Here is a 26,147-nt window from a genome sequence, read left to right as displayed (position 1 = left end):
TCAAAGGTTTGCTCTGTATACATCAGTCATTCAAAGCACAAATGAAGTTTGGCCCAAAAGAGAAACAGAAGTAAAGGTTTCTGCTGCATTAATAAAATGCAAAAGCTTCTTAATTTAAAAACACAATAGATTTTTGCTAATCTATTTCCAATATTTGCTCCATAAGAAACACATTAATCGTAGGTTTAGAGGAAAAATGTTTACTTCCTCTTGTGGTGTTTGTATGCTTATGTTTCTGTGATTATAGATCATATTCTCTAATTTCCTGTCAACTTTTAACATTGCAAAAAACAACACCGTCCCAAATTAACGTGTTATTTTCCTCCCTTACTCTAGAAATTAATAATTTCTGCATTTGTCAATGCGTTAACTTGCTTATTTTGGATTATACAGATCAGATATAACTTTTTGTATGTGGCTTTACTTACCTCTAACTAAACTGATGAAGACTAGAAATTCTGGTTCTTCTCAGCTATATTTCAGCACTTCGTACTGGCATTCACGACTCACTTTATCTGTATAGTACAATAACAAAAAAGAAACATCAAAACAATCTAGACATTCCCAATATGGCTGCAAAATGCTTTTTTTTTTAGAAATAAATTCCTTGGAATTCAGTTTTAATGAATGTTAAGCAGGGCTGCACAGTGGCACAGTTGGTGGCACTGTTGCCTTGCAGCAAGAATGTCTTGGGTTTGATTCCTGGCCAGGGTCTTTCCACATGGAGTTGGTTCTCTCGGGATACTCCGGCTTACTCCCACAGTCCAAACACGACTGTCAGGTTAATTGGTCCGTAGGTGTGTGTGTGTGTGTGTATGGTTGCCCTTTGACAGACTGGCAACCTGTCCAGGGTGCGCTCTTGGCCAAAATGTTTGCTGGAGATAGGCACCAGCACCCTTCATGAACCCAATAGTGACAAGGGTGTACAGAAAAATCTACAGATTTTTGTATCTAGAAATCTTTTCACTTACTAAATTCAGCACTGAATAAACAAATTATTCTTATTGAATGAGTCAAACATGTAATGGCGCTACATAGACGCCAGGGGACGCTGAAATATCTTCCCATAAAAGGCATACACTTGCTAAAAGTGCAGTAAAGCCAGTGTTCCTACTTGTGACAGAGACGTTTATGCACCGAACGCCAACAGATTAATTTAGCATTAAAGACACTTTATTCTACCTTCAAAAAAATAAATATAGATATTTGTATATTATAGAACGTTTCGAGAAAAATAAATTACATAATTATAATTTAATTTTTTGTGAATTTCTTTTGCTGAGAATCTCATGAATCTATATGCACACACACACACAAAACGATAAGAATTCAGACTCCCCCTGCATCCCCATTTCTCATAATTCACATATCAGATTCTTTCCTCCAACTAATTCTGACCATTTGTATTTTAATTTTGTCGGAGACAAAGTATTTTCAGTGGTCCAGTGACTTCCAAATGTGAATAAAGTGGAATGATACAAGGACTGAATATACATTTGTTGGTGATGCAACAAATGTATATTCAGTCCTTGTATCATTCCACTTTATTCACTAAAGAGTTGTTTTGGATTCTTTGGGTGAGAATATCATTGCAATGAGCTCATTAGAATATATATATATATTTTTTTAAATAAAAAAATAAATACTTTCCTAACACCCCAATTACGAGATACAAGATTTTAGCTGAAGCAATTTGGACAAGTAATAAAATGGTTTTATTCTCTCCATCATGTTCCATGTTGTCTTCTGTTCTCAGCAAATGTCAATTGCAACATGCTACCAGCAGATAGCAGCATTTTACTGCAAATTTCCTCCCGTAGCCAATTTTCCTTCTGCATATTTTAGGAGAAAAATGTTGAATTTCAAGCTCACATTTCATCTTCCAGTTTGATCAGCTGACACAGTAAATGTAACACTATATTATATAGTGACAGGAGCACTATTAGAAAATAAAAATCAAAGTGAAGCGTGATCGTTGATCCAGGGAATTATGTTGTGCTGAACCATGGTGAGTGCAGGATTACCTCAAAAGTGGGTTAACAGCTGCCTGCATTGCCTCTGCAAACGCTCCCAGCTCTCTCTATCCGTGCACAGACAATTGGCCTGGTTCTCAGAGTGGAAGACGTGTCACACAAGGCACAGGGCTGCTTATAACAAGACCCTGTGGGACACCGAGAGGAATGGCTGCTTTATCTGCCACAGTGAGTAATACTCCTCACCAGTATGGATACAAAGCACCCGTTCTTGTGGTGTACGTCTTTTCTCACCACAGCAAATGCCTTCACTCATCCACTGCTCTTGTTAAGGGAGCTTATTATGGTGCGACACTGTAATGAAGTGAAAATTAGCTTAAGAACTCCTCCTTTCCACATACCATATGGCAACAATTCAAATAATAAAACATCTGGCAGCTTTCTGTGTGCATCCAGATGCAGGCGTCTAATGGTATAAAGAGGAATGAACAATAAAACATACATGAGTGTGTGTTGCAGAACGCAACTGATTGACTTCCCTAATGCAATGCTGTAAACATAAGATGTCCTATCAAAATGATCTTTTAAATTCCCAAGATGAAACAGTGGTGGCAGCATCATGTTGTTTTCATCGGTAGCAACAGGAAAGATGTCCCAATGAAAAATATAGAAGTTCAGCTGGTTCTGTAATGTAACAACATGTGAAAAAGTCAATAAATACTTTGAGATGAAAGCTGAAACTGGACTTGGTGAAATGCTTTCTTTGCCTTGATAGGTCAGCTCCACTGGCCTCTGCCACATTCTCCCCTAAAAATAAAATTGTGGGGGAAAAAAAAGGCAAATATATGCGTTATGTCTGGGAACGGTGTGGTGTTATGTCATTGGTTTTGCACAAACCTCACTTTTCAGAAGAGGAAGGATGCCCCTGGTGGTTGAGACGAGTCATTAATGTAGAGTGTGTTGCATCCTCTCTAATTAACATTGATTAAACAAGCACTAATTAGCACATTCGTCTGTAACACACATGTAGAACAGCAGTGCTACTATCTTGGTCTGGTCCAAACAACTGAGTCTTTAACTCTGTGTTCGAGGATTTTTGGATTAAAGTAAAAGGCTCACATTTCATCCTAGTCGTCTTCGGTGGGAATCTCCAAATTCCCATGATGCAGTACACCCTGCACCTGTTCGGGCGGCTCTCCACCAAAAACTGCCATCCGGTGCGTCGTCAGAGCTGGAGGTATACTTTTGTTCGTTTTCCCCAAACGAATGCGTCTGTCCGAGCACATCACATACTGGACAGAGGAATGCCGTCACCGTAAATGTGGTTTTATTATTAATAACAGTATCTCTTTTAATGAACATTGCAGATACATAATAGAAAATAAATCAGAAAACAGAGACATCGTCTCAAGTCATGAAAGTGCCTGGAATAACTGTGCTATATATTCTCATTAATATCAATCAATGTCATGACCTTTCCAATCAAAGCCTCATCACCACAAATGTTCTATTAATCATGAACCAAATTGTTATTGTCGTCATATTCACAGAGCCTCTCAAAGCAAAGAAGACGTTGGAGTTGGACTCCGGTGAGGATTAGTGGTTACGCTCTGAGAAACCTTGTGAATAATGACTAGCAGGTTCCATGAGTATGGCTCGATTGTCTTCATTTTAATATCGTAAAGGTTTTATTTACACGTTTGCCATATCTGAGGTCTCTGTTCGGAGTAGATGCTCCTGAACACGTCGGTATTTATTCTTTCTGTGGAGGGAACAGCGTGAAAGAAAGGCTCTGATTTTAAAAAAAACAAAACAAAATAAATCTCAAATGCAAATTTGCTGGCTTACACCTCAATAAATTATAATAATAATAAAAAAAAACAACAGGCCCTTTCTCACATTTATACAACAAAAAGATTAGAAAGCAAAACATTAGAAGAGGGGAAAGGACAGTTTTTCAATTATGTTCTTACAAATTCATCACTTTGCATATTTCATGGCACAAAATGAATCGTCTGAGATGCTGAAGTTAGTCCCTTTGAGAACTGAAATGGTATGTGGCACAGGTGGATTCAGGAAATGGGGTCGTTGTCACGGGCGACGTGAGAGCGGATCTTGACTGGATGGAGCGGTACCAATCAGGATGGGAAGTAAATAGATTTTTGTGGATGAGGTCTGTTCCATTTACCTTTGCTTTGGTCTAAAGTTGTTTTACTATTCGTTGTAAACCAGAATTTCATTATTCCTTATATTTCATTTTGAAGGATTTCATTCTAAAATGCTACTAGTTTTAAATATATTTTAGCTTATATTAAATGTTTATTAAATTAAACTATGTCTCAGGTTAATTCGTAAATATTTAGCCATTTACACTTTTCATGAGGTCGGTGTTGAAAGTTGTTTTACAGTGCCTTGCAAAAGAGTCTTTTCCACATTTTGTCATGTCACAACCACAATTTCCTTTTCATGTAACTTGAGACTCATAGTGTTGCATAATTGTGAAGTGGGTGTGGATGTTTGTTTTTTAACTATATATATTTTTTTTCAAATAACATTTTTTAAAGTGTGGCATGCATTTGTATTCCTTTTCCATTTGTATTTTGCACTCAGCACCTCAGGTTGTACGGTCTTTTATCTGGAACAATATTAGTTGTGCACTGAGATGTCCTATTTAAAGTTTGCCACAAGATGTTGAAAAGGGACAACAAACTTGTACAAGAAGGTTTTCTTTCTGGCCAGCATAGAAAACATTACATGGTGGGAAACCCTGACCATATCACCTCCATTGGGAGACATGGTGGTGGCAGAATCATGCTGTGGGGACTGAATCCAGATTCCTTCCACTTCACAATTTCGCACTACTTTGTGTTGCTCTTTCACATAAAATTGCATAAAAAATAATAATAATAATAATATATATATATAAAAAAACTTTGTTGTTGCCAAAATGTGACATTTCAGTGGGAGTGAACTGTTTTCAAGGCACTGTAGATGTTACAGAAATAAATCTTTGTTTTGTACATTAGGAAACACTGAGTGGCGCCTTCTGGAGGGAGACGTGAGAGTCCTGGGAGTACATCTCACCTGGGGAGGGGATGGGAAACAAACCGGGCTTTTATTTAGAAGGAAATGGATAACTGAGAATGATATTAGCCCCGGACAGCCTTGTTTGGTCCTGCTGTGGAAAGTGGATTGAGTGACGATGGCTTTCTCCTTCATCCGCGCTGACATCATCGATAGCTTCATCCCTACTAAACTGGCGGTGAGCTGCTGCAATGACAATGAAATCAACAAATGTGATAGAAAAAGTCTGCTGAGCTGTGATTGGATTCGAAATGTCAAAACTCCCGACTTCACATGTTTGTATCATCTTACAAGATAAGACGTTAATGAGTGATTTTTGCGAGCTAAGCAGTTCCACATAACAAAACAGGTTTCTTTTAATCCCTTTTCCCCGTCGCTGCAATCAGAAATGTCACACGTAGAACTTCTCTAAGCAAATATCCCTCAGTTACAAAAATATACTTTTCTTTTTTTCATAAAATAATACACATAATTACTTTTCGGTGATATAATCTTCTGTTAAGGTAAATAGGAAGGTTGCTCTTTAAAAGGAAATGTCGATGTGAAGAGATAGAGATGTGAAGCCTAGCACCATAGTCTTCGTTTTCCACAAGCATTCATTATCAGAGTTGAAAACCCAGTGCTGTCCAAATTTTGCATATTCTGGTTAAGCCCAAACCTATAATATCTCAGCCTTCTCCTGAGGGCTCCCTCTCAAAAAATGATAAAAAAAAACCCATCAAAAGCATTAGAAACTACACCAGCCAACAAATTAGGATAAAGGTAACAACAGTTCTACCAACACATCTTACAGGCCATTGCTTCACTTTAGTACAAACTGAAAACAAACAAGGAAAATAAAGATTCCCAACTGATAAGGAAACATAAAGAAACAAGTCCCAAACACTTGCTACAAAGAATTAGAAAAACGTATGTACAGGACCCTGTTTTCCTCGACTCTCGCGGTAAATTAGGACAGGTGTTGGCTTGTGTTACTTGAGTGTTTTTACAGGCATACAAAAAATGTTCTCCTTGCTTCGTTTTTTTTTTTTTTTTTCTCTCTTTTGTGGTTCAACTTTAATAAAAGCTCTTATTAGACTAAAACAAAACAAGAATTTTTCAGCTCCCGTTTTGTCCGCTGTGTCCCATGTTTCATCCCTCCCGCCCCTTTCCCACATGTTATCTCCTGGTGCAAATGTGACAGCAGCAAGTATCTTAGTCCCATTCAGCTCCGACCGCCGGCCCTGTGACGGATGTTGTCCGTATCCGGACCCGCCCGGCACCGGCTCTGTCACCAGATTACGCTGGATATACTGGTCTCTCTGGGAAGCAGCGGCAGCATGGCGTTGTTGCCGTGGCCCTCCTCCACGCTCTGCTGGCGCGGGGACTTGGACTGCGGCCGCTGTCCGTTGATGAGGGTCATGGGGATGTTGCAGTAGGTGTGCTGGTTGCCTAGCGAGGACAGTGGCGGGAGCGTGCCGCTTGGTGGCAGGTCGTAGTCGTAGCTACGGTAATAGTGTTTCTGCCTCATCTGGGTGTGGCACGAGTTGTGAAAGGTCGAACGCAGATCTGGGTGTGCCGTCGCCATGGCGGTGGAGGTGGCCGCTGCCATGGAGATGGCCGAAACAGTCTGGAGCTCGCCGAAGGCGCCCTGCTCGCTCACGTCCAGCACCTGCTCGTGGGAGATGCTCAGGGGCTCCATGCGTTTGAAGGGCATCTCGTAGAGCAGCTGCTTCCAGAACTTGGAGGTGAGCTTGTTGCTGGACGGCCCGCGCCACTTGATGACCGTCAGCATTTTGATGGTGTGTTTGAGGGCCTCCACTTCCTGGTAGTTCATGATGCCCCGGAGCTCGGCGCACTCAATCAGGATGACTTTGATCTCGCCGGTCACCAGCATGTTGCGTAGCCGCGTCTCCAGTTCAAAGATGCTCCACCCCCTCCGCACCACGTAGCTGGGTGTCATGACGATGATGAGTCGCTTGCTCTGGTCCACGCAGCGCGCTACGTCCTCGATGTAGGCTGGATCGACCAGGACAGAGAGACACATTCGTCACTTTGGCGGAAAACTCAAAGCATTTGATCATTTCTGCTTCCTTATGTTTGTATTTCATCTAAACAGACTTAAAGTTACACTTTGATGTAAATGTGAAAAACAGTATTACACAGGGTACAAGAACTCTCTTTGGCCTCATTTCAAGTTTTTGTAAGGCTGCTCCATTATTGTTATCAAAACTTTATCAAACATATAACTGATTTAAGTATTCCACCATTTAGAAATGAATTAATTGTAAATAATAGCTACAGACACAACACAGTTGTTAGTATCTCCTGCAAAGATGAGTTGAAATAAATAAATCATTTACTGCAATAGTATAGTCACACTGAAAAAATTAAATACAACATTTCATTTCATGGATTTTTTCAAGAAAATAACCAAAGTTAGTGAGTAATAGTTAAAGTTACTGTGTGGGCAATTCTTGATATTTTCAATTATTCAATGTAATTATTAAGAAAGCGATTCCTCTAAGTGGTGGCTCCCACTTTGTGAACGAGGTTCAACTGGTTCTTTTGGCAGGATAATAGCCAAAATAAACACAGAGATGCTTCAAAATCAAACTTCTTCCATTACCATCTTGGTTTCCTACAGAAACCCTGAGTCTATCTGGTAGGATCTCAGTCTACTATCTAATCTAAGATAAAAAACATATACATCTCAACTGAATAAGCATACGCTATTTAAAGGTTTAGTTTTTCAAAACTGTTCTCTGAGATTATGTTGTTGCATTTTAAGGCTTTTAATTTTTCCCCAGAGGTGCCAAAAAACAGAAAACAACAACAACAAAAAAAACATCTTCACCTGTCCCCTGCACTCAAAATCGAGACATTGAAAATTTCGGCCACACGTAGGCAGAAAACAGTGTGAGTTTACATTAGCTACAGCTGAGCCACTACAGCTAATGGATGCATCATCGGGCAGCAAACTGAATGTTTTTGGTTTTCACACCTTGCCCTGAGAGTCAGGAGAAAGTGAAAGCATGAGAGAATGCGTGTGCATGCAGCTAATGCTTGCTTTTAGCCTTCCTTGGCCGCCAAAACGGCTTTGGTCAGCAGCAGGTGGACGGGATAAAACCAGACTCCGTCTCTCTTGGTAATATCTCAGTGTGTCTGCTGGTCGGTAAGCCAACCAATGCCATTCCCTCCCCGTCCTGCTCTGCATACATCGGAGAGTGAACTGCTTCTCTTCAGTCACGCTGCGCCTGAGGCTGTCCAATGAGAGAAGCTCGATTAGAGTAAACTCGGGTTTGAAGTTGCCCTTTACTTCAACATGACAAGCCAGTCTCTTTGCTGTTTGGTAATTGGTCATCATGCTGTAATTCAACAGGACCCAGAGGCCAAATCTCCACTTCAAGGTCTGAGCCAGTTCACTTTGGGGTTTTCTTTGTAGTATATCAGGAGAGGAAAAAAACTGAAAAGGATTAATGGATATTCTACATTACCTAATGAAGAGTGACTTGATTAGATTTTTTTTTTTTAAACTGACTGTAAATCTGCTGTTTCTAGATGCCAGCTGCCAACTATTCATAACTTTAAAAATTTAACTTCCACTCTCTAAAGCCAAGGGAATACAATGTTTCTCTCTTCAGATCTGACAGAACATATTCTAATGAAACAGCTCATAAAAATCACTGTTGTCTTTTAGTTTTTAATAAGAACTTCCAGTTAATTTACAACAGGAGAGTTATTCCTCTAAATTTTGTTAGCCAAACAGATTGAGTAAAGATGGATGGACACAAGAAAGGAAAGGCGGAAGATAAGGATGCCACAACTGATAAAAGAAAATTAGATAATACAGGTCAAAATGATTAAGGGAAATGAAGAATAAAATGCAAAAAAAAATGAGTAAGGACACAAAAATAGTGACTAGAGAAAGGAAAAGAAGAAGAATTCAAAGAGTGTTAAGAAAACAAAGGGAGGAAGGAAAGACACAATGGAGGAAATAAAAAGGGACAAAAGGAAATAAAAGATGGAGGAACACAACAAAGACAAGATGGATAGAAAGAACTTAGCAGGGAATGAATCTTAAGCATCCATATAATTCACCAGAGTAATACAAACTGCTACATAGAAAATTGTTTACAGGTAAATAAAGTTAAGGCTTTGATAGAAAATGGTTTACAAACAACAGAAGGGACACATTTATGTTTTACAATCTAAAAGTGTGCTAACAACAGGCCTAAAATATTGTGTTTCCTCAAAGTGGTATGAGTTTTATGGAGTTTGGGTTATGATTTGTGATGCACACATCAAACTGCCCGTGACATAAAAACAGCAACATTTTCTGGCCAAATCACAGTTTTCTGTCTGTTAAGTTAATAAAAAAAAAAAACTGTCACAACATGTAGCCTGTTCTTTGTGACTACAGGTCAGTACAGTTTGTAGTTAAGCATTCCCATCAGTTATTGAGCCGACTCCTCATATCAATGCTCAATGTTTAGTCTGCAAACTTTTGATAGCACTCTTTTACTTTGAGTTTAGTTCTGATCCCCGTGTGGGCCTGATGACAAAAACCGACAGTCATGCCCACCTTATCAGTGAAATTATGCACTATGTAGCCTAACTTCCTCCACAAAAACTAGGCTCGTTTTTATGAACGAAAACTAATTGAAGCACATGATATAATAAAGCATACTGAAAGCAGACAAAAAACAAATGGTTAAAAGGAGACTTCATGTAAGTTCTGCAACATATGACTACATAAGACAATCTGTAAGCTCTTTAGCCAATAGCCAGAGTCTGTGTCAGTGTTTGTCAACACATGTGGGAAAAATCTGGGGAAAAAGTACCTCTAAGTAGTCTTGTGTCATCCTGGAAATGATCATTGGTGAAACCTAAACAATAGATATTTACATTTAAAGGGTGATCAGGAGATTTGTGAGCAGGTGAAAACAGTGACGGAGATGTGGGGACACTCCCCTGGCATAAACTGGATTTATCCACGGGTGCATAGATGGCGGCGATTGTTTCATAATCGCACTGAGCAGTTTATTCCAGTTTAATATGGGACACCAAGCATAAAAACGCAGAGGAATGCAGGTGGTAGGAATTCAGCCAAGACTTCTGCTTCGGGAAAGTGCTGGAAGTACAGTGGCTCTCAAAAGTCAACACACCCCTGTGAAATTAATATTTTTTTTGTAATGTAAAGAAACTGAGACCATAATTAATTTCAAAACATCTTCCACATATATTTGAATATTTTCTGTATTTTCTGCCATATTCTCTGCATTTTGAAAACGTTGTTGCCTCCATTTCCTTTGAAACAAAAAAATCCCAAATAGAGCCGTTTTAGTGCTTCGCTTGGGATTTTAGACTTGGTGGCTTCACCCTGAACTTAACTCTCTCTTGAGCAGAAACAGATGGTGAAATTAAGTTTAATTAATTTATTCATTTATTTTCAGTCAGAAAGTTATGAATCAAAACTCTGATGGATGATATGTTCAAATCAAAATATAATGGGATAAAAATAACACAGTTTAACATAAATCAATTTTCTTTTTAACTGTTATTGATGTCAGGTGTGAACTCAGAAAGAATGAATGCTGAAAAACTTCATCAAAAAGTGGAGGCTATGAATGTTTCTTTTAATGTTTCCTACAATAAATGTGTTTTCACCTGAACTGTGCAGGACAAATGTCACGTTATATGTGGAAAAACTTCTGGTTTCGAGATTCGCAGTTTACCAGGGGTGTGGAGACTTTTTAGATCCACTGCACATGGGATCCGAATGTTGAATTTTCCTCAGAGTTGACGTGCCACTAAAACAAAACTCAGAAGGGTTGTTGACACACGGCGAACCCCCAAAAGGCCACAATCTGTTTATGCATAACTCTGCCTTGTACTGTGTCATATGAACTGTTCGGATGCTAATACGCTCCCAATGGGAGCCGAATGTTTATGCGTAGCAACAATAAAGCAGAAAGCAGCACCACCGGGCTGAAATGGTGGCAAGCTGTGGTTGAGATTCCTCTCCATCCTTGCATTTTTATGCCATTTTTCCCATATTACAGAAGTCCCAGCCCCATCCCACCCCTTCAGCTTGCGAGCACAGCATCACAGAAACAGATTCAGTTTATAACCCTGGCACAAAGCCACTGACGGAACGCGTAATTAGTAATGGCGGCATGTGCGGGGAAGACAGGCAGATGCAAGTATTGAAATGGAGGCTAACAGCATAATGATATTATCAAACTCATCTGTGTATTGAGTTAATCAAAGATAAGCACGGGGCATGGTGAGATGCTCCATTAGGAATATGCTGTGGTAAAACATGCACTAATATCCATGCATAAAGAGATTTTGTAATGTGCAGCTGACACCATTACACATCAGCATGCAGAGGCAGAGTTTTTGCAGAGCTGGATCTGGAATATAGACTCTAATCAGCAGGATTGTACCTTCTGCTGATTGCGTTTGAAAGGCATTGAAGGTTACTTTGGGTCCAACATGCTGGAAATACTTCATACTGCGAGCTTTTTATATATTCCATTGGTTTCTAATTGGTCTTTTACTTCAGGTGCAGCATTTGGTGATTATTTTTTATTCTTCAGACTGTAGATATTTATAGTGTACGCACGAAAGTTGATTTATGATGCATAATTGGGTTTAGAGGTTTTCATACACAAACAGCATTTTTATTCTTTTTAACCATTCGGAGTGAAATAAGTACATGACAAAACCTCAGTGCATTTAAAAACATTTGAATTGACTGTTTCCTCATTTGCTTTTATTAATTTCATCTTGTTGGAGCTTAATGAGGTTTGTTTTGCGTTTGCATTTTGAACCTAGTGCAATAGTCTTTGGTTTTATGCAAATAAAAGCCAACGAATGCTTAACAATTTTGGCATTCGTTGACTCCCTCTCTGTAAAAACAAACTCATAAAAGACATTAAACTGCAAAAAGTGGGATGGTATAAAGGTTTGTGGATGGCCCATGACCTCAGGCATATTGAAAATATGCTTGCAAGCAGAATCAGTGGCAGGAAACCAATACATTTAAATGAGCTCCATCAATTCTGCCAAGAAGAAGAGTGGTCAAATGTCCAGCCAGAACAGCTTGTTGATGGCAACAAGTGTTTTCTCTGAAACTTGCAAACAGACAGTTATCTAAAATTACAAGAGATGTATGTGTATATTTAAGCCTGTATGTCAAATGTGACTCTGTGTGGATAATAAATGATTCATAAATTCAAACATGTGCAATAAAGTTTTGTTTTTGTAAACCATTGCAATTGCATGCTGTATTTTTGTTGAAATTAATTAGTAAAACCCACCAAATGAAAGATTCTCATGCTAACATATTAAAAACATATTTTTCAAAATGTATATTGTGCAGCTGAGGTCTCTTTCTGAAAATGTAATTTCAAAACTTGCACGTGTGAAAGAGGGGAAAAATGTATATCTAAGAATCATAAGACTTTGAGACGAAGCAAGATTAAAATATTATTCAATATATAGAAGATACTGCATGTGAAAGATAAAACAAAATAAAACCATTAAACTAAGCTAAAAAAGATAACATATCAAAAATAATGTGAAATCAAACAAAAGTTAAATAAAAAATACTTTTTCAAACTTCAAGTTGAAGTTTCTACATCATAGAATTCTTAAATATTGGTCAAAAACATATTGTTCTTGAAAATGTTCACGGTTGAAGCTCCTATTTTTTATTTCTCAACATCTAGTAGAAAAGCTGGCTAAAAAAGATCAAAATATGTCATTTAAAAGTTAAAAATAGTCTGCCTAAATTTATTTTTATCCACGAGCATCAAATGTCCAGTGAAAAAGTACTGAGTTTGCAGAATTTTAAAAGATAATCAAATTTTTTAGATGCATTTTATTATCCTTAAACCTGGAATATTGTAATTCCAGGCTCAGACCTGGTACTTTGGGAAGCATGTATTTAACAGTTACATTTAGTCATTTTTGCAAACTAAAACGTAACTTCTATTCTTCTGTTTTTGTTTCTGTAAAAATTGTCAAATTCAGACCTTATCAGGTTTTTAAAATCTAAAACACTCCTAGAAGCAAAGCCGATTGGAAAAAAAACAAAACAAAAAACTGATCCACCTCAGTCGGGTTTGTGGTTAGGGAAAAAAATAAACTCGGAATGATCAGAAATGAAAACCGATGGTGCTCTTTCATGTCTTTGTTATGCAACGGCACAAACGCATAACAAGAAGCCAACAAACACGGCATCGCCACCGCACCGACAACAGCTACACGAGCAACACCAAGCCACAAGACATTGGACACAACTTGACATCGCCATGAGAGAGAGCTTACTTCCTGTGGGGATCAAGTCCCTGTCTGGAATGAAGAGTTTATACCCATAATGCTTCTCCAGGACGTCGGGGAGGATCTCCAGGGCAAAGCGCTCCTCCTCTCGGGTTTCCTGGCTCCACTGGTCCGGATCCACTTTGGTGTAGGACAGGTAAGCGTCGTAGTCTTTGTTTTCTGCAAGGAGATGGATGTAAAACCATCAGTGGCAGTTTAAATCAGTGAGTTATACATACCATCATTGCTTTTATACTACTCAAACTGGGCCATAAATACACTCTGTTCCACCTCAGATGCTCGTAATCTGTTTTCATACTGCTGCAGACAGCTCTATCATTCACAGGGAGCTTTCATCGAGACAGGGCGCCTCCATCCCGCTGACCTCTGGGCACCTCTGCCCATCCGAGCTCTTTTCATTACAGCTCCGACCCAGCTGACAAATTATGTTACCTTGATGGCTATTGTGCCCTCTGCAGGCAAAACAAATTAGAGGTAAACGCCCGGCTCCGCCTGCTCAGCCCCGCCGTCGCGTGGCGCTGCTCCACCAACCCACGTGAAAGCGGAGATTGATGATGGATTTGAAAGTAGTGAGCTGGAAGATGGAAAGTGAGCCGAGAAGGAAGAGTTTATGTGTCTTCTTCAGCTTAAAGCACAACAGTAAAAATAAATCAGGAGAATGGAAGACGCGGAGATATCCCAGAGCTTCTACTGGAACGGAGATAATGGCTTCTGGCTCCACAGCAAAACAACCAAATCACTTCGAGCAAGTCTGCCGCAACCCTAAACCTGCTCACTGGTTTCAACGTGGTTTGTAAATGAGCAACAAACACTTTAGAAATGTGTACATTTAATATATATATATATATATATATATATATTTTATTTTTGATTTTTGAGGTTCTGCAAGCGCACACACTTGAACAGTTTTGCGCTAGAGATAATACTTAGAATATAGACCAAAAAGTTTGATTTTGGTCTCATTTATTTAACATGTAAAAGACAGTCGTGAAGATTTTATTCGGTTTGGCTTTTGAAATGGAGAGAATTATCATACCAAAAAAATAAGTATTATAACACCATTATAAAAAGATTAAACACTGAATTTAATGTCTTAACAGTTAGACATTGAAGGATCAGAGTAGCAAGGGAAGAGTTTCCCTTGACAAGAAGACCAAAGTGTGTGCAGGCAGGAGGAGTCATCTTAAATAAAAAGATAAACCCTCAGAGTAAAATCTGACTTTATCACATCTTTAACCTTTGACAACATAAAGGTGCAAGACATAAAGAATATTAACAATATTGCACAGTCTGCACTAGAATTGATCACATCCTGCACGTTAACAGATTCATTAGCTTAAAACAACATTTAAGCTTGTAACTAAATCTAAATCCGAGTTTGAATACAGACAGAATGTGGCTTTTGGATTATAATCGTCACGTGTTTCTTTTTATTTCTTTTTTTTTTTTTTCTCAAAAGTTTACCCTCACTGATATTTAAACCTGTCCCATCCAAACCAAACTGAAGGAAATCCTTCCAGAGGTAAAATCTTAGAAGTTAAGAGCGGATTTCAGAACTTAAAGTTCCCGTCTTCATTTTGACTCTTGTTCTATCGCTTTATTGCACAAGCCACGTAGACGTCTCGTTCGGATGGATCATGTTCAGAGCAGCATTTCCATTTCCCTTCCGTTAATATCCTTTCCATTTTACACTTGAGCCTCTCTCAGGAGCTGTGAGACTGTCAACAAGATTCACTCACTTCCCAGAGGGTAATCTTGATATTTGGCAAGTGCACACCACTCTTACATGACGCCCCGTAATGAATCTATCTTGTTTTTATAACGTGCAATTCATTTTACAGCACCGGGGACATGTAAAAATAATTGAAATGTAACCTCACTTAGTATAACTAACTCTGAGGCATAAATCTCTGCCCCTGTTTTTCTCTGCTAGCATTTAAACAAATGCTGTGTAGGCAGATCAAGGGCTATTTTAGTGGAGGTGATTCACTCATCGGTAGAGAAAAACAGAGAGGAGAGAAAGCCTGACCCCTCCTCCTCCTCTAATTCCCCTCCAGCATCTTGAGAAGTCACTATCAGAGAAAGCTGTGGGATCTACCTTCAAAACCAAGCCCACGTGTATCTGACGCGCCACACGTGCGCTCCGGGTGCGTGCACGTGTGCTGACGGCCCACAGTTAAACCCAGAACTCTTGAACTTCCTGTGAAAAGTGTCAGGAGAGTTGAAGGCGTAAGTTTCTGCTGCAATCCCCCCCTGGCTTCAGTTCAAGTTAATGGAGCTCAAATGACAAATATAACAAACATACAGAACTACTACTGCTAATGAGTGGATGGATCTTCACAATCCTCCCCCACCCTCTTCTACGTACAATATTTGGTTTTACATTATTAGTTGCACCAAAATAAGATGGGTTTGCATCAGATTGTAGGAAGCTGCCTAACACTGAGAAGCTAATTTTGTAAAAGAAATCATATACTGCCTTTTTTTTATGTAATCTAAGCACGGAAGAAAAGAAAAATCATTCTTTGTAGTGAAAAAGACCAGACAGATTCTTAATATACATCAGTTCTGTTCTTTTAAACTACATCATTCAAAGCCTGATATGATAGCAAACCTATAACTCAAAGGGACTGGGATATTTATGGCTTTTGACCATTTTTCACTTCAAATGTCCCTACTTTCATGCAGACTCAAACACTCCATGTCTACATGACCCTTTGAAAATATCAAAGGAGCAGCAGCTCAGCCATTCATCACACAAGTATCAGTTCTAAATCAGCTTTACCACTTCTAAACATTAAATAGAAAAGTATAGTATGATTACTTCTTGTTTAAAGCTGAGACAAATCAGGTTTTATTACAGAATTCAAACCAGCCTTAAAAAAATGAAATGAAAATGGTCAACAGTACGTGACACCAAAAACGTCATTGTCAATCAGATAATTTGTAATAATGTAAAATGATATAAAAACTCAATAACTCCACATCTAGTAGCCACAGTCAGCTGTGCCGCTCTTTTCCTTGTGGATAATAAGCAGCAGCATTTACACATTTAATATGCATTATAGTTGCCATGTGTGCAACAAAACTATTAGCGCTTTGCATCTCCAAACTGTACTTAACACCAAGGGAGCCTCATCCGTCCTCGCTGCCTTGACAACGATGACATTCGTATTTATGGCGCAGTGTTGATGAGCTCCCACCTCTTTGTCAAGCCCAGCTCGCCTGTTGTCATCATGAAGCCTATTATTGATTCTGGTGACACCCACACAATGTGACAAGTGAGCGCTCTTTAACTAAATTGCATCGCTGACAAATAGCTGACAGTCCATCCTATTGTTACGCGCAGCTTACAATTTTACATCTGGCAGAGGAGGGCGTTCAATTAGTACTTGGAGTGGCCATGATCAAACACTGGCACTTTCTTGGCAGCTCGTGTGGGGCTCTGCAGGAGAAAACCACAACTCTGTGCACTGGCTCAAAGCCTTTACTGATGAGAAGTACCAGTCTGAGCAAATGCATCATATATGTATCCATTTTGCAGATGCTACAGTGTGTTGCATAAGTGCTTTTGTCTTGAGGTTTTGCACATTGAGTTGTAGTATTCTATGAGGACTTCAGAGGTTTGTTGGAGAACATAAGAGTCGGGCTGCAACAAACAATTATTTTAATAATCGGTTAATCCCTAGACTATTCTAATGATTAATCGGATAAAAAATTTATCATACAGACTTTTCCTTTAACCGATGAAGTATTTTCATACAATGTTAGAAATACATTAAAAGTAGAGCAGCAACTAAGGACTATTTTAGTGATGTATTAATTGATTATTCTGACAATCAATTTACAAAATGTCAACTTCTACAGACATTTGATTAAACCACTTAAGTATTTTTTATACAATATTAGAAATGCATAAAAAGATACTAAACAGCAAATGCGGTTAATTTTATAAATATTTTATTGCCTAAAACGCAATACCGTAAACCTAGCTAAAACTATACAACCTGAGAAGTTTTAGCAAAACCATATTTACAGACAAAGGTATTTTTATCTTAGAGGAGCAATTATACACATTTCTTGTACAGTTTGGGCTTAATTACTGCTGTGAATATCTTGTTTTTTTTTCACAAAACTGCCTTTTCGTTTGAGTCTGTACACTCCAGTTAATTGATCAATGACTAAATTAGTTGATGATTGCTTGAATAGTAGATCAATCACGATTAATCCACTTAATCATTTCAGCACTACGTAAGAGTACCAAAAGCATCACAAAGACCCGTATAGTAATCTTTGAGAAGTACTGGCCTAGTCAGTTAAAAGTGTCGACATATTTAAGGCTCCCAGTGTAGATGGGATCTTGGTTTCTCATCGACACTGAGAGACTAAACACTTCAGTTTAATCATTTGCACTTATCTACCAGAAACTGCTGCTTTGAGGTGGCGGAGTGGAGATCTATCAGACCACGGCGTAGGGATCTCTGGAGAGCCGTGCAACATTGGACCTGATCCCCTTCTTCTGAGGAACAAATTGAAAATCTTTCTCTCTCTCTCCTAGCACTCGCTCTTGTGGCCCAATTAAAGAAGACAACTCTTTGGCTTCAGGTTCGATGGCCAAAATTCCTCTTTTTGGGGTTGCTGGATTCCAACAAAGCCAGAGGTAATGGCGTTCAATAAACTGTCACAAATACTTCTCCCTCTTAACAAATAAAACTCTCCAGCTGCTTCTTCCCACTTTGCAAAAGCCCTGCAGCCTCTCTGAGCTAATCTCATTCCTCCTGAATTCATTGCTGCGCTGCTCCTACAGAGACTCATTACAGGGGAATCAAATTAAAACTTGCTCCTTGTCTCAGTTTGATGCATTCTCAAGCTAAGAATCATCCACCAGGTCCAATCAAAGGTTTTTATTTTATTTTATTTTGCCACTGCTGATGAGGTCTGAGAGTTAATGTTTTTGTCTGGCACAGGGGTAGTGTTTTGATTTGCTTTATGGTGAGTGTTTAGCAGAATATAATGGCTCCCAAAACTTCATTTTATGTGTGTTTTTTTTAAGAATTCTTCATTTTGTGCAGCCATGGAAGCTGCTCAGTTTGTTTTTCTTCAGAAGATCTGCAGCTGTTAACGTTATTCAAGTAACACGACCTGCGTATGCTGAAAACTGAGGCTTTATTCTGTTTCAATCTGTGGTTGGCGAGTTGCTTCCTCCTCTCCGGGGGACGGCACAGTGAATATTTAGCAGTTTTTATTTAACTGCTCCAGTGGGAGAAGGTGAAGAAGAACCCCTAAACCCGAGAACTAGATGAAATTATGCAAGGCTTTTCAGTTGGAGCCAATGAGTCATTCGAGCTCATGCGCATTTGCATAAAAATGGAGCCACCTGCAGCTTTATGACTTGACAAATAGCCCAGGTGCTTTCTAAATAAAAATAAATCTGTGTGCGGAGCATCTCTGACACTGGTCACGACTGCGATTCGGTTCCTGTTTTGGGAAGGAAAAGTGTTTTTATAGTAACTCGAGGGGCTTTAGAAATCGACAGTCGTGCGGCAAACACACAGGTGTCGGCGTGTGCATCTTACCTCCATCAATGTCCTCACTGCCAAAGTGGTTCCTGTAGAAGAGCATGAGCTCGATCCTGTAGCACTTGTACAGGGTCACTAGGCAGATCAGCAGCAGCAGGATGGCCCCCAGACCTCCAGCTAGCTCCACCGTGTACATCAGCTCAGCTGGTAAAGAAAAATACTTCTATATTGGTATTTTCAGAGACACAAAAAATACGTTATCGAGTATTTAAAGTAACAGAGTAAATACAAGAAAGAAAAAGAAAGAGAGAAAGAATGAAGGAAAGGAAGAAAAGTTTGTGCTTTTAAAATTATTTACGGTAATTGATCTTAAATGTCTTTATCAGTAACATTTTCTACCATTTCTTCCATCCTGAAGATGCGAGTTTTACAGTTTCAGTATAGAAATCAAAATTAAATACAATAATAATAATATTGCAACATTTATCCAGCTTTGTAGATTTTATTCACCTTAAAATCTACAGACAGATTTTAAACCTGACTCTACGACAGGTTTAAAATCTAAAACCTAAAAATCTAGCTGGTTTGAAAGTGTTCACTCAATTCCCCAGTCCTGATCCTGGGATCAAGTTGCTCAATTCTGCCAGCCTCTTAAATACCAACATAAAGCCACTGAAAAAATAACTGACACCTTTAGTTTCTGACAATTAAAACTTTCTCTTTACATTCTTTCCTCAAGTTTGCTTGAATGGTGTGAACACTCTCTTTATTTTCTTCAAGTTGAAAAAACAGCCTCTCAGTCATTTCCTCCATCTGATGGTTTCTCTCTGCTCCTTTAGTCAAGCGCATTTGCATCCGACAGCTGCAGATCCAAACGTAATCGATGTAAAGGGAACACATGATGCCATCGTGACGGATAAGAAAGGCGCCAGCAGCTAATGGGAAAGGACTCCATGTTTGTGAAAGTGTTTTTTATGCATCGACCGGGGCAGCAACCCCTTCACTCTGTGTTTGTGTCAGTTTTTCTTGTTTCCCCTCTCCATCTTTCCAACATTGCTCATTCTGGCTTGATTGGATTCGGATGCCACATAACTCAGACCTGAATGAAAGCAGAAAGCTGCTCCTATGCCTGTCATTTAAAGCCTCCTGGCTCGACTCGGATAATAAAAAACTCGCACCGGGGCAACCGGTGCGACAATGGCACGTGACAGATTGTGCTGCCAAACTTATGAAGATTGGTTACGCGTGTGTGTAAAGCTGCAAAGCGCTCAGGTGGTTGCGGAATCACCTGACGGATCGGAGCAGCTCGCCTGCGGCTTGGCAGGACCTCATGAAGAAGTGAAAGAGATCTTCAGAGATCTTCTGTCGGTTTTATAGCACATTACTTTAGATTAAGTCAGTGATGCCTTTAACAACGATAGTAGACGGTGTGGTCAGTGTTTGTAGAGAGGCACCCAGATATAACCTGGTTGCTAAATCGGACAATTTTTAACTCGAACGCTCCTGACCTCTCAATTGGAAAATCAAAAATCCAAACCACATTTCCTTCCACAAGAAATTACACATCAGGCTCAAAAGTTAATCAACATTGTGGAGGATTGTATTCAGTTTATTGTACTCATCACTGTTAAGGTAAGGCTGAAGTAAGCTCTAAAGAAGACTATAGTGGCGTATGTGTCTGGGTGTTAAGATGCATTGATAGAATTTGAAAATATTTCTAGGGCAACTTTTTTCTCATTTAGAGGTTTGAATACTATTTAATTACACAAAGAGGCCATGCTGGCAACACTGACTCTGAAATAGAGATCAAAATTTGCTAAAAGTGGAACTGGCAGGTCAAAATTGGAAATCGAAATCTGATTGTTGCATTTCTGACAGGTTTGATCACGACTCTCTTTCAGATCTTCTTACTTCTGTCTGATGACATTCCAGTTCAATGTTTCCTCCGAGCCACGCCTCACAGATTTACTGGCTGACTAATGCACGGCAGTGAAAGGTTGGACTAACTGCGGCGCTGCATGTACGTCTAAACACAGACAGAGAGGACTCTCCCATTCATCGCGATCCATCACTGGTGCGTGTTGAACCTCTTTGTGGTGAGCGATGCCCGCCTCCCTGCAGTGGATTTCAAGCTGACAGCTCCCATGATGAGGGATGATGTTCCTGAAAGCTAACGAGCATGGCCTGCTCCGGCTCATCACGCCTGTCTGTCGATGACCTTCAGCCAAACTCACAAATGGGCATTTGAGTGCGTAAGTTAAAAAAGAAAAAAAAAAAAAGAGAGAAAAAGCAAACAAACTCGAGGCAGTCTGACTCCAGGTTTCACCATCCTCCTCTGAGCTCAGCTGGATCTCCTCTAGGTCCTGGCAATCCTCCTGATTTGCCTGATTTCTCAGAGTGAGGCGCTGAGGCTAACAAGCATTGCTAAAAACTCCACTCCTACCACATATTTAATTCAATGTCCTCTCCATCTCTCCCTCCGTCCGCCTGCCTTTTGCGCAGCCTGATTCTCTGCTCCAGTATGTGGACCTCATATGGAGCCAGCTGCTTTTCAAACTGCAAAGATTACAGCGGAGGAGGAAAATTCCTCCCTGCCTGGAATCCATATTGTAGCAGCGCTGCAGAGGGACAGATTAAGACAAATTAGCTCCCGACGACTAAAAGACTGGATATGATTGAGCCGCATGGAAGAGGGCTATTCATTACTTCCTCTTCTTCCTCTCCCTCTTTTTCTGCTTCTCTCTGATGAGGAAGAAGCATGAAATGATGAAGAAGAGCCCAAAAATTAGGAAAGCATTGTACAATTAGCCATCTGCTAACAGCTAAAATACTTGAGACCTCCTAAAAAAGCTCATAACTGCATATTTTAATAGGTCAAACACCAACTATACTCTAATATAAATGAATACACATATAGGAAACCATATTAGCTGTAGGGCAGAAGCTAGCATCTGTCGTCATGGTAATCTCTTGAGGGCAGAGCTACTCAGCATCATGGAAAATAAACAGTGCTCTTGGATTGAGAACTAGGTTTACTCATTAACACCTGAAAGAAGTTGGTTGCACTGAATTTTCTTTACGGTTATTAGAATAAAGGGGGCTGAATGCAAATTGAAGCCCCACAGTTTGAAATATGTCCATCACATGGCACTTTTGCTAATGTGCCATGTGAAATCATAAAATATTTTGACTGAAGACAGAATATAAAAAAAGTTCAATGGATCTGAAAACTAGCATAACGCTATATGCTAATGTTGCTTGCAGTATGAGGGCATCAAGACTTGAGAGTCAGGCCTTGTGCGCTGCTGCTGGGAATGTTCGCATTTCTGTGTGAGGGATCCAAAGGATGTCAAATCAAACGAGCGAAATAATCACATTCACTTTGAGCTTCAAGAGCTGAAGACACTGTGATGCCTGTGATGTAAACACTCAGCAGTCTTCAAAATGCACCAAAACCAAATGCACACACTCACCAAAAAAACCTAAACAAACAAACAAACAAAAAAAAAAAACCCACAACAACTCCGAAAATATAGAAACGAGATGATTCCTTGCAGTCTTTCCAAACTGCGAGGAAGAGGCTAATCTGCAGCAGTTTATTTTCAGATTCCAGCATGCAGCATAAGCCCCTTTCATATAGCAAATGGAGAGGAACTGGGCTGGCATCAAAGTTAGATCCAAGGCTTCCAGCTTTAAAGAGAGGAGGAATATTTTACTATGTAAATGTATTCTATACCGACAACTTAAAGGCTGCAGAGAAATTTCCCTACTTATTTTAAGGACACTAAAATAATCTGCATCCCTGTTTTAAATTAGCACGAAATAATGTTAGAAATAAGCGAAACATCTATCAGAGTGATGTTTTTGTGTTAGTTGGGGTCAGACAGTATGTTAAGTATAATGTTACCATAACAGCCTGGTTTTTGGAATGCATTTCTTGGAGCTGAGGTGAATAAATAAGTTTTATTTTTGCACTGTCCGCTATAGTTTCCTGTTATTTTCTCAATAAGGCAGGAAAGAAGTCGTCAATTCCCACAACGTGACGTATCAGCCCTAACTATCAAGCCTGTCTTCTCGTTTGTTTGATTTATGATTGAAAAGAAATAAAAAATGACGCTCCAGATGTTCCGGCTCACCCTTCTTGATGAGTTTGACGTTTGCTTGCCGCCGCCCGTTGCTGTTCTCCACATAGCAGGAGTAGTTGCCGAGGTCGCTCTCCTCCAAGGAGTCGATGGTCAGAGAGATGGAAACTTCCTGCTCTCCGAGGTGCTCCCGGATTGTCCTGCAGGGGGCAGCACAGAGCTCCTAAACTTGCACTTGAGCAGAAATGATAATGTTTTGCATCGCCTTCGGTCAGTAAAACGGAACAAACACACAACAAAGATTCAAAAAAGCACCAGTAATACTTCAAACATATTCCCAAAAAGAGGATGGCTGCAAGGTTTAGATCAAAGCAGCTTCTGGCAGTCTGTGTTTAAGGAGTCTGATTGAAAAAGAATAAAAAGAAGAAAACAGAGTAATCAGGCAGCACACAGAGCAGAAGTTGTGCTTTAAATGTTGCAGGTTTGCTTGATGATGACAGATTCCAAACAATGCTGGATCAGACAGTCTGTAAAAACAGAAATCAGATAAAGAGGCAGCTATGATTTATTTAAAAAAATAAAAAATAAAATTCTTTCTGACAAACAGAGGTTTCCCTGAGAGGAATCTGAGATGTACCAGCAGTGTGGATCAGAAGATCTATACATTCTGACCTCATAAATTTTCATGCCCCGCATATTTGTATTTCAATAATAGGAGTTCCTGAAATGTTTTGATTTCCTTCTGCATTCAAGTCAAATACTTATCAGGTCTATGTGGTGGGAGAAACAAAGATAAGTATTATTATTATAAAACACTGAACTTAACTTTCTGAAAATGATTAATCTCAATGAATTCATATTTTCACAAAGGGGTATGAAATTTTCACATAGGTTCAGGATCGTTTTGAAAGCTTTTTTGTACTTATAATAAATCAAAATTTGAAAAATTTAAGTGTGATGAAAAAAGTTGAAAAAGAGATCTATAAGAGATGCTGCATCTTACTGCAGTGAATTATTCCATATGGATAATTATCTGTATTTGTTACAGTGTAGATGCAGGTTTGATATAAAAAAACAATAAAACAGTGGAAACATGTCTGTTTAAAAGGATTTCAACGGCATTGCAACCAGAGTCGGAGAAGGTTACCTTTTTAACAAACTAATGATAAAAATAATAAGAAAAAACGTCATTAAAACATTGTTGAGGTTAATTATTCAGAATTAGTTCCCAAAACAAACTAACACCATCTTATACTGTAAAAGGAATCATAATAAACTTTTGGAAAAATGAAAAAAAAAAAAAAAAAAAAAAAAAAAAAAGGTGTGAAACAGAAACAAGAAAACATTAGCAACGAAAAAGCAGGATCTTACCTGCGGGGGTGCAAAAGCAGCTAATATGTATGAGCGGATAACCTTTTTAAGGCTGCAAAAAAATTACAGCTATTTCAAACTTCTGTTTAATGATGCATGGGGCTAATAGTGCAAAAAGGTGTGAGTGCCACTTAGGCATTCATCGCCTGCCTACTGCAGGGCATTTGCATATGAAAACTCATCTCATTCTTGTTGATCAATGAACAGACTAAATAAAGCAGATTGTGAAGCGCCGGGTATATATGAGGACAAACTACAATACAGCCGCCGCTGCCATGGCAATGTCTTACATTAGCTGCACAAAATGTGGCTAATAAGTGGAAACCCACAGAAAATATCACTCTGCAGTGAACTTCTTTTATTGAGCATATACAAAGAGGGACCATTACAAGCAATTATTTTATAGCTACATGTGCAAGCTGCTCATAAAACCTAATAATGAAGAACTGCTTTTCGTGGAGGAACAAAAATGGTAACAACTAAAGTTGGGTTATAGAAGCATGAGTGCAAAACTAATTTAGCCTTTTTTTTTTCTTGGTTCCTGTGAACACAACGCTCCACATTGTGAGGCCAGTCAGGCAGAGACGCAGGACTTCACCTCAAGGTTGGGACACAGAGTCCCACTGATGGCTTTTTAAAGACTGTGGCAGCCATGTGTGACACAACATAGACTGAAGTGGAGCAATAGGAGCTGGGAGAGTAAAAAGAATCTATCATTCTTGTTGGCGAAAGTTTTTTCTAGAGAGAAATGTGGTTCCACGGAAGGAGGAGGCAAGCAGTATAAGCTCACCCACGCCAAAACCTGGCAAGGAAGTTAAAGAAACCAGAGGAGAACGAGTTCAGGAGAAAAACGTGATGGACTGTTTGTGATTTGTCTTAAAATCTTTGGGTACTGACATTATGTAATGGCTTTAAAACAGAACTTCTGCAATCTACTCAGGTTCCCTTCAAACACTTTCCCACACTGTATGACAAAAGTATTTATAGTAACTTGTTTTCCTGTTGCAACTCTTTCCTAAACATTATTTTTGTGCATAATTAAAAGTTAAACTATCATCAAATTCAGATACGTGAGCTCTGCACATCCTCCAGAGCTACTGTTCTCTTAGCCTAAATATTACCTGGTTATTTTGCCTTGCCATCTCAATGTTGACCAAGTTTCATTCGAATCAAATCATAGAAATTAAAACAAAGCATTAGGACAAGATTACCAAGTCATGCATCATTTGTTTCTAAGCCTGACATATCACTAAGACACTTACTCATAGTGGGACTCTTAACTTGAACTGGAATGTTATTCCAGTTGTAGATCTATACTGAAATCCGTGGCTCTGATGATGGTACATTCTCTTGTGGAAGATAAAAAATAATATAACAGCATAGGCATAAAAACACTCATGAGGAAGAGGAAGTTATTTACAAAGCTACTCTGTTAATGCTGTTGATTAGTGACCTTTGGTTTTGATGAATAAATGAAAAAGAAAATATGTGTTCATCACCTTAAAGGTCAAACAGGTCAGAAAACCAGCAGAGACTGAAACTTCTGCAGCGCTACCTCTACTTTCAAATGTCCGATGCTTAGACAACATAACGTCTTCTTCTCCAGCCACAAAAATCTGCATCAACCTCGAATCTGGGAGGTGTGATGTTTTGCCAAAAGCTCCATTTCGTGTATTACCGGCGGCCCTTCAGGGAGTACTCCCGTGTGATTCATTTCCATTTCAAAGCTAAAAGCTCACGGAGTGATGTCAGAGGAAAGAGTCTGAAGTGGTGCATGCTCAAATGGG

General features: G+C 39.2%; 1 protein-coding gene across 5 annotated transcripts in view; it reads right to left on the bottom strand.

Moving 5' to 3' along the window:
- Positions 1 to 3,283: 3,283 nt before the first annotated feature.
- LOC122827182 (interleukin-1 receptor accessory protein-like 1) overlaps positions 3,284 to 26,147 on the bottom strand; it is a 236,305-nt gene continuing 213,441 nt past the window's right edge. For 4 of the 5 annotated variants that reach the window (XM_044109810.1, XM_044109814.1, XM_044109813.1 and 1 more), the window contains 5 exons: positions 23,044 to 23,189; positions 18,965 to 19,111; positions 13,377 to 13,547; positions 9,881 to 9,925; positions 3,284 to 7,055 (listed from right to left, as the gene is read on the bottom strand). In XM_044109810.1, coding sequence (XP_043965745.1) covers positions 6,328 to 7,055; positions 9,881 to 9,925; positions 13,377 to 13,547; positions 18,965 to 19,111; positions 23,044 to 23,189 — 1,237 coding nt within the window. In that variant the 3' untranslated portion in view covers positions 3,284 to 6,327. The remainder of the gene's footprint in view (positions 7,056 to 9,880; positions 9,926 to 13,376; positions 13,548 to 18,964; positions 19,112 to 23,043; positions 23,190 to 26,147) is intronic. The other variant, XM_044109815.1, reaches the window with a different exon arrangement.

The sequence above is a fragment of the Gambusia affinis genome, linkage group LG24, assembly GCF_019740435.1.
Source record: "Gambusia affinis linkage group LG24, SWU_Gaff_1.0, whole genome shotgun sequence".
Lineage (NCBI taxonomy): Eukaryota > Metazoa > Chordata > Actinopteri > Cyprinodontiformes > Poeciliidae > Gambusia > Gambusia affinis.
This window is presented reverse-complemented; position numbering and strand designations above follow the sequence as displayed.